This window comes from Cervus canadensis, chromosome 10 (assembly GCF_019320065.1).
Source record: "Cervus canadensis isolate Bull #8, Minnesota chromosome 10, ASM1932006v1, whole genome shotgun sequence".
NCBI classification, from domain to species: Eukaryota; Metazoa; Chordata; class Mammalia; order Artiodactyla; family Cervidae; genus Cervus; species Cervus canadensis.
In genome coordinates this window covers 34,209,128-34,218,590 of record NC_057395.1, presented here as the reverse complement: position 1 = coordinate 34,218,590, position 9,463 = coordinate 34,209,128, and the positions used below count along the sequence as shown (strand labels likewise).

Here is a 9,463-nt window from a genome sequence, read left to right as displayed (position 1 = left end):
TAAGACAGGCAAATTGTCAACTCACACATCCTCGTTCATGGTGACTGTGGAAGGGATTATAAGAACACTGCAGCCTTGGGAGAATATCTTAATCATTTGGGCTTCTATAACAAGATACATTGGAGAAGGCAATGGCACCCCACTCCAGTACTCTTGCCTGGAAAATCCCATGGATGGAGGAGCCTGGTAGGCTGCAGTCCATCGGGTCACTACGAGTCGGACATGACTGAGTGACGGGGGAGCCTGGTGGGCTGCTGTCTGTGGGGTCACACAGAGTCGGACACGACTGAAGCAACTTAGCAGCAACAAGATACATGGTGGCTTATAAACAACAGAAATTCATTCCTCACAGTTCTGGAGGCTCGAAAGTCCAAGACTGAGGTGCCAGCAGATTCAGTGTCTGGTGACAACCAGCTTCCTAGTTAATAGAAGACGGTCTTCCCTTTGTGGGGTTTCTTTCATAAGGGCACTAGCTAATCCCTTCATAGGGGTTCCGCTTTCATGACCCAATCACCTCCCAGAGACCTTACCTCCAAATACTATCACTTTGGGGGTTAGGTCTCAACCTATATGGATCTGGTGGGGGGAGTGCATGTATTCAGTCCATAGCAGAGAGTATAAAGGAGTTCAGAAAAGAAGTAAAGAAGTGGATTTTAGCACCAACAATTTCTGATTAATAGAAAGAATTGAAAAACTGCAGTTTTCATTAGCTTCCATGCTCTTTGGTTATATGGCTTTGACCTCATGGATTATTTGAGATTTATAATAGCTTTGGGGAAAATGATACCTTCACATAAAAATGATTCCAGAATAGATTGCTCATCAAAATCACAGCCTGAGGGCATTAGAATCCCCTGGGATGCTTGTTGAAATGCAGATTCCGGGGTTGGACCCACATCTACTCAATCAGAATCACAAGTAGGGGCCCAGAGGACTCTCTATTTTAAATGAGCTCTCTGAGAAACTCTTATGCCCATCAAACTTTGAGAACCCCTGCCAAAACCCTGAACTAGAAGCAAGCCCAGGCAGTTTTAAACTTTCCTGCCCTTGAAAAAAATAATTAAGTCAACAGAAAAGAGAACATGGTAGCATCACAGGTTTCTTGAAATTTCATAGAGAACTGTTTGTACATGAGCTGTAACCAGACCCATAAGGAGAAAGGTTAACTCAAACCCGCAGAGTTAGTTGAATGAGATCAACAGTCTTTGCCAAAACCTAATTGTGCAGACCTGCCATGAATAACTTTAACATTTTAAAGGTCCCACAGCACAGCCAGGATCCCCAGCCAACTCAGAAAGCCTTTCCAATGTCAGTGTCACCTTTTGTTGAAAAAAAGTTGCCTGTCAGGGGTCTCTTCTAAATGAAAAACATTATTTAGAAAATGCTAAGGAAATTCTAATACCAAAATATGTGTTCCTGGTATGTTGTTGAGACGTTTGGGCAAGATTTCCAGTGGAAGAAGTCTCCTAAAACATTTTTATGATAACATCTAAAATCCAAAATATTGTTTTAATGAAATTTTCTTATTTGATAGTTGGACACAATGAGAAAAACCAGAAGTATAAAAAGACACATTATGATGTTACTATTTTGGGTCTCATCCTCTCTTTGTTAATAAATTAAAAAGAAAATTAAAAAATAAAACTATATTGAGGGTAGCTTTTCTACATCAGAAAATTCACTAACTGATATCCCATAATTATGGGTGACATTACTATATTCATGTTTTCAAGAATTTTGACCTCATAGGAATCCTGAATAAGTAACCTTCATGGAAGTATTATTTAACATCACTTTTAGTCACCAACTTCATGAACTCACCCAGGGAGTTCTTATCTGTTTGTTCTGTTTTGCTAGTCAAGCCAAAGTCTGAGTCCCATCCCCAGGTTCTAGTTTCATGGGCCTGGAGTGGGGCCCAGGTGTTTACCATATGCAATCAGTGTTGAAACACCCATTTACAGCCAATACAACAGATTTTTCTTATGTTATTTGCAGAAGATAAATTCTCAAGAATATAGGTGGCTTATATTCTCAATAATACAAAGGTTTCTAAATTAAGATAGGATTTTCTACTTTTAATTTTGTTATAGAGACAAGCCAATAATTGTTCTATGCATCCCGTAGTTATATAATCTAAGTCTTGGAGTAGGGGTATATCTGAGCCTAATTCTTTTTTTTTTTTTTTTTTTGGTAAGGGGGAGACTTTCTATTTATTTTTAATTTTATTATTTTCTTGTTGGAGTATAATTGCTTCACAATGTATGTTAGCTTCAGCTGTACAATGTGAAGCAGAATGTATGTCAGCTATATGTATACATATGTCCCCCCTTCCTTGAGCCTCCCTCCAACCACCCCATCCCACCCCTCTGTCACCACAGAGCACTGAGCTGAGTGCCCTGTGGTATGCAGCAGCTTCCCACTAGCATCTGTTTGACACACGGTAGTGTCTACATGTCCATGCTACTCTCTCAATTCACCCTTCTCTCTCTGATCCTAATGCTTACTAAGTTTACTATAGTAACTTAATGACCCCAAATTTGAGTGCCTCAGTGAAAAAGAAGTGTTATTTCTGAAGGCCTTCCTAAGTCAAGCCATGTCACACAGACAGCTTTGATTATGTGTGTTTTAAGGCAAAGTAGTAGTTAGACAGGTCATCTCCTTGGTCAGGTCAAGTGGGTAGAGCCTGACATGATACTAGGATGCTCTGAATGCAGGTCAGGTGTAGGGAGGACCAAACAGAAGATGACTTCTTGTCAGTATTTGAGGCAATTCCTAAACTCCAGCCCCTGCCACACGCATCTCACTTTCCTACTTAATGACAACAAGCTGTTTCCCATCTCAGCGGCTTTGCCCAAGTTTTTCCTCTCTCTGGCATCCATTCCTACCTTCCTTCCTTACACCTCAAGTTTCTATCATCTCATCAGGCTCTGCCCAGTCTCCACCTATCAGAAGCTGTTCCTGACACTAAGAATGGTTCTATAATGAAGCAAATAAAGCTTAACCTTTGGGGCCCCTCACTCACACGGGTCCCTTCCAAACCCCTGGGAGGGACCACAGAAATATTTTCATGTGGTCATGTTTCTTAAATCTGCAGAAATAAGAGATTTTAACCATAATAGATTCAGACTGTCTACTTCAACTAAGCCCCTGTCAAACTTTCTCTTGTATTAAGCCCTATTGGAAAGACCATGAGCATTTTTGAGAACCAAGGTAAATGAACATTGAATCTGGAATACATGTAGTTTGGGTTTAGTTGAATAACATGTTTACAAATAATATAATTAGTGATGTCAGTATAAGAATGGCTTATCAGTTAGATTTAAAGAAATAGAATCAGTAGAAAATAATAACACAGATAGACTGATGATAGGTAATTGATAAATGAGAGATAGATGATACATAGATAGATATACAGATATAGATAATTGATAAATAGATGTATAGATAGACCTTTTAGTTTCACTTGTCTGGAGAACCCTACAAATACAAGGATCAGTTAAACAAACAAACAAAAAAAGTGTTGTAGAAGCATGCTATTGGCTGAACTGTGCCCCCCTCTCCAATTCATATGTTGAAGTCCTAACACAGAACCTCAGAATGTGACCGTATTCAGAGACAATGTCTTCAAGAACTAGACTATGTTAAAAATGAGGTTTTGGAAGCTCATACAACTCAACATCAAAAAAAAAAAAAAAACTCAAATGAAAAATGGGCAGAAACCTGAGTATACAGTTTTCCAAACAGGAAATACAGATGGCCAACAATCACATGAAAAGATGCTCAGTGTCACTAATCATCAGGGAAATGCAAATCAAAGTCACAATGAGGTATCACCTCACATCTGTCAGCATGGTCATGATCAAAAAGAACACAAATAACAAATGTTGGCAAGGATGCAGTGAAAAGGGAACCTTCACACACTGTTGCTAGGAATGTAAACTGATTCAGTTGGTGTGGAAGACAGTATGGAGGTTTTTCAAAAAACTGAAATAGAACTACCGTATGACCCAGCAATTCCACTCCTGGGTATCCAAAAAAAAAAAAAAGAGAGAGAAAGAGAAAACATTAATTCAAAAAGATACCTGTACCCCAATTTTCATACCAGCATTATTTACAATTGCCAAGATATGGAAGTCCACAGATGAATTGGTAAAGAAGATGTGGTATATATACAATGCAATAATGTTCGGCCATAAAAAAGAACAGAATTTTGCCATTTGCAGCAACATAGGTGAACTTGGAGGGCCTAAGTCCATATTCTAAGTAATAAGTCAGGTATAGAAAGACAAATACTGTATAATATCACTCATACATGGAATCTAAAATATACAACAAACTAGTGAATAGAACAAAAACAAAGCAGACTCACAGACATTAAGAACAAATTAATGGTGATGGATCAGTTGGTAAAGAATCCTCCTGCAATTCAGGAGACCCCGGTTCAATTCCTGGCTAGGAAAGATCCACTGGAGAAGGGATAGGCTACCCACTCCGGTATTCTTGGACTTCCCTTGTGGCTCAGCTGGTGAAGAATCCGCCTCCAATGCAGGAGACCTGGGTTCTATCCCTGGGTTGGGAAGATCCCCTGGAGAAGGGAAAGGCTACCCACTCCAGTATTCTGGTCTGGAGAATTCCATGCACTTTATAGCCCATGGGGTCACAGAGTCAGACACGACTGAGTGACTGTCACTTCACTTCACTTCACTGGTTACCAGTGGAGTGAGAGGGGCAACAAGGGTAGGGGATTAAGAGGTATAAACCATTAGGCATAAAATAAGCTATAAAGATTATATTGTACAATACTGGGAATATGGTCAATATTTTCTAATAATTATAAATGGAGAATAATTTTCAAAAATTGCAAGCCACTATATTGTACACCTGTAATTTATATAATAGCATGCATCAACTATACATCAATAAAAATCCCTCCAAAATGATCGTGTGTGCCTGGACCTCCATTAGACTGTGTGCTTCTCATGGGCCAGCACAGCTTCTCACCCACATTTGAATCTCCAAGACCTAGCTCAACACCTGGTATATGTACGAGATGCTGATGGTATACGTGATGAACAAATAGGTAAATACACAAACAGATGCCCAAGTGAACAATGAAAATGGACACATCAAGAGATTCCCAGTCTCTAGAGATACCATCTTTATTTTTAGAGATCAAGTTAAAGACTGTTCATATTGTTTTGAGTTCAACTGGGAAAAAAAATATCCTTTAAGAATTTTCTGACAGCTGAATTCTGATGAAAACAAGTGCAAAGCCAGTGTTCAGTTCAGTTCAGTTCAGTCGCTCAGTCGTGTCTGACTCTTTGCGTTCAACTGGGAAAAAAAATATCCTTTAAAAATTTTCTGACTGCTGAATTCTGATGAAAACAAGTGCAAAGCCAGTGTGGAGAGCACTTAAACATTTAATCCCCAGTAAGAATTTCTGATTAAAAAAAAAAAACAAATGGACTACAACCACCAAAACCAAAAATAAATGTAAAAAGCAAACAAAGCTGCTCTTCTCCACTTTATAAAACTTCTCTACTCCCCATATGCTTAATATGCTACTGAGTTTGAGTGCATATATAGACACAGATGACATCTATTTGATTGTATGTTTGAGTGGATAGTGTGAGGTATGTTTAGCATCCTACTGAATACAGACAGTTTCTTGAAAGGATAAGACATTTAAGTATAAGACAAACGTCTGAAGTCTGAAATACTTTCTGTGAAAATGTAGCTCTGAGTTCTAAAGAAAATGACTTGTGTAAAGAATTTGTAAATCATGTTCACTCTTATATTTCTCCTCTTCCATATTTCTAATTCTCTCTTGTATCTTGAAAGAAAAAAAATACATATACAAATTTTTTTCAGTATAATTAACCACACACTGCTATGACACTGTAGCCATTGTTTTCATTAGAACATCCTCAAATGGAATATGCATTGTTCTTACCAAGAAAATAAAAGCAATTTGTTTTCTACTGTCTGAGGAATGAGAGAAAGTTGTTTGTTCCCAGAAAGCGTTCTCACAATTGCCCACCTCTTGCAACCCCATTAAGTTGGGGTATTGCAAACTCCATCTTACCTCCTAACCAATACGCTGCTTCTTAGTCTCTCTCTCTCTCTCTCTTTTTTTTTTTTTGGCTGCAGCACACGGTACCTTTAGTTTCACCATGCAAGATCTGGTTTCCTGACCAGGGATCAAACTTGGGCCCCCTGCATTAGGAGCTCAAAGTCTTAACCACTGAACCACTAGGTAAGTCCCTTTAGTCTTTTGTGAGTTGTGGACTTTCTTGAAAATCTAGCTATTTTCTTCCCAGAAAAAGAAGGGGAAATAAACACAAATAGAGACAACATTTTGCAAACAATGTGAGGGTCTTCGTAGACCCCTTAATGCCATTTAAGGATCCCTGTTTAGGGACTTCAGGTAAGGAACTTCTGCTCGTAAGTAACCCCTTGGGAAAGGCAAGGATGAGTTGGAAATATAATACTGGGGTAGATGCGACACCTCTGATATATTTTACAGTGTACACAAAGCTTCATCTGAGGAAAAGTTTCTGAGCAAAAAGGAATTGTTAAAGTGAGGAAAAGATACTTAGAGACCTAATTCCCAATAACAGTGCCTTCAACTGTTGCATTCTGAGATCAGTCACTGTTACAGGGGAGAGATCCAGGGAAATACGCCAAGTTATTATTACAGCAAAAAGTTAATTTTATGCACAGTGTTTTAGCAATCTATATTTTCCAAATACATTAAGAGCTTAATTTTAAAAATTCCTCTACTGATATCATTAATTTTCCAAGTAAAAGGTAAAGTAAATGGATAAATAAATCACAGTTAAAAGAAAATTTAAACTTACCAAGATCACCAAAATACAAATTTATTAAAAATACACCTTGTCTTTGATGTTTATTTCACATTATCTAAGTACATCCAGTTATGCAAATTTACATTTTTATTTCAAATCTTTGCATTCCTGATATACATAAAATAGGACAAAGAACACATCTGTAATGTTCAGCCTGGAAATCTTGCTTGGGGCAGACAAGATTCTCAGCTGCCTTTTTCTTTCTGCACATGTACAAATACAATTCTGAATAACTGGAAGTAAAAAAATCAAGATGGGTATAAGGAAAAAGGTGACTAAATTTTTGTGTCACCTGAGGCTATATGTACTTGACTTTTAAAATGGTCTTCTAATTACCAAATAGCCATTTCATGGGTAACAAGTCTTTGGAATCTCCTTAAATGATTTCAGGACGCTTAGCTGGTTTCTGAGGTTCCTGTAATCTGAATGCAGTTGACACAAGTTTTACACCAATGCTGTATATTCACCTAAGACCTTTTTAAACATAGTAGTCAATGTCATTATCCCTCTTTTGTGAAAATATCTTGCCAGGCTAAAAAGGGAGCACTTACTTCTTTCACTCGGCAAAGGAAAAGACAGACCAGCATAATACAGTACTACTATAATTTGAAAGGAAATAATCACATTGAACAAAACAAAAGACCTTACCATTTTAGTTATAATTTTATGAAATTCAAATATACCTAAATCATACCATGATACTAGATGGCTGCATGTTCATTCTGTTCAATGTTGCCCATGAGATCTTTCGTATCATTAGTTCCTGGACTTGATCCACTGTTAAAATACAGAGTGTTCTCAAAAGTGTCCTCTCGAGGCAAATGTACACGTCTTTTCTTATAAAAGAAGTACACAGCGAAGCCAGCTCCCATAATAATTAGGAGGACCACGATGACTACTACTCCTGTCGCACTGGAAGACGGTTTAGAAGGTTCCATCTTCCTTGGATCAGCTATAAATAAGTAAATACATTAGAAAAAAGGTAAGTGGGGAGAGGCAGAGAGTAGAATGCCATGGAGAACAGTACAACTGTCTTAGAAAAACTAAAATGCATGAATTTCCTGTCCAGTGACATTTGCCAAACAGAAATTCAGGACATGAATATAGAATTCCATGAATGATTAATTCAAATGTCCAGATGACTATTCAGTTGCAAGAGTATTTCATGTATCTATGCAGCAGTATGCTAGTATGATATTTTTAAATATTTATACCTTTTAAAAATAATTGAAGGCTGCCTACACATACATCATATGAAGATAAATGGAGTAGTAAAAGCAGTGATAATAATAACAACCAAGGGGGGAAATTAGGGGAAAAAGAAAATGAATAGTGGAAATTTGAACACATGAGTATTAGTTAACAAATAGCACGTAGGAAGTTAAGGGAGCTGCAGGCAAGCCACACATCTCACTTTTACTTTTTTTTTAGCAGCAAACAACATAAGTGAAAGAGGTCAGTTCCTTACTCAAACTGTCCATAAAAATAAAATTTTAAATATTGCTTTAAAAAAAGAAAACAAAGAAATCACAGGGATTCCTAAGAGAAATTTCTTCCCTGGGTTCTCATAGGGCAATTAGTGTAACGAAGCAATTAGTGTCCTCAGTAAAACCTAGAGTTCTTGCCTGGAGAATCCCATGGACAGAGGAGCCTGGCAGGCTACAGCCCATGTGGTCACAAAGAGTCAGACACAACTGAGTGACTCAACAACAACAAGACCTAGGATAAAAACACCAACCTGACTCCAAGATTGGCTTTTCTAGAGCATCATTCAAGAGTGACAAAGGCTAGAGTAGCTCAAGCTATTTGACTGAGAGTGCAATGGGTGTAGGAAGGGAAAATTATGTTTTTTAAAACAAACACACTGTATCAATGTATTGCTAACATGGAACTTAAAATTTCATGATGATCTTACCTTTTGTTGTAATTAATGTATGCGTAGGTTCAGCATCAACAACTGTTTGTAAAAGAACAAAATAATTAGTTATAAAGACCCATGATAATTGCATGTAGATAGTGAGCATTATTTGGTTTACAAATACATCAAATTATTCATGTTTGATTTATGGTGATATATGATATAGATAGACAATAATCAGATAGATGGACAGATAGATAAAATCTGTATGTATATATACAGATTTTAGCCATCTATCTATCCTATAACTGCAGCCTACAGCTGCACGGTGAGTTTAAATACACTGGAAGATCTGAAAACAGGAAAAACACCCCCAGTTGTACTTGAGCCACTTATACCACCAAAATCTACCCATAAAATAATGTATTCTAGGCTAGCGGTTTTGAAAATAGCTCACTGAAGCATAAGATATTACAAGGCATTTGAATGAAAAATAAAGTAAGAATTCAACACTGCCCCAAAGGGTGCAGTATCTTAGAACAGAGTTGTCAAAGAATGAAGAACTAGCATCACCAACTCAGTGGAAATGAATTTCAGCAAATTCTGGGAGACAGTGGAGGACAGAGGAGCCTGGCATGCTACAGTCCATGGGGTCACAAGGACTCAAATACAGCTTAGCAACTGAACAACAACAAAATAATAAAACCTACTGGGGATGGAGCATTACTTTACTTAG

General features: G+C 37.7%; 1 protein-coding gene across 1 annotated transcript in view; it reads right to left on the bottom strand.

Annotated features, from left to right (window-relative positions):
• Nucleotides 1–6,849: 6,849 nt before the first annotated feature.
• Nucleotides 6,850–9,463, bottom strand: part of MRC1 (mannose receptor C-type 1) — a 108,725-nt gene continuing 106,111 nt past the window's right edge. The window contains exons 29-30 of the mRNA XM_043479583.1: nt 8,785–8,826; nt 6,850–7,821 (exon numbers count right to left, since the gene is read on the bottom strand). Of these exons, the coding sequence (XP_043335518.1) occupies nt 7,571–7,821; nt 8,785–8,826 (293 nt within the window). The 3' untranslated portion in view covers nt 6,850–7,570. The remainder of the gene's footprint in view (nt 7,822–8,784; nt 8,827–9,463) is intronic.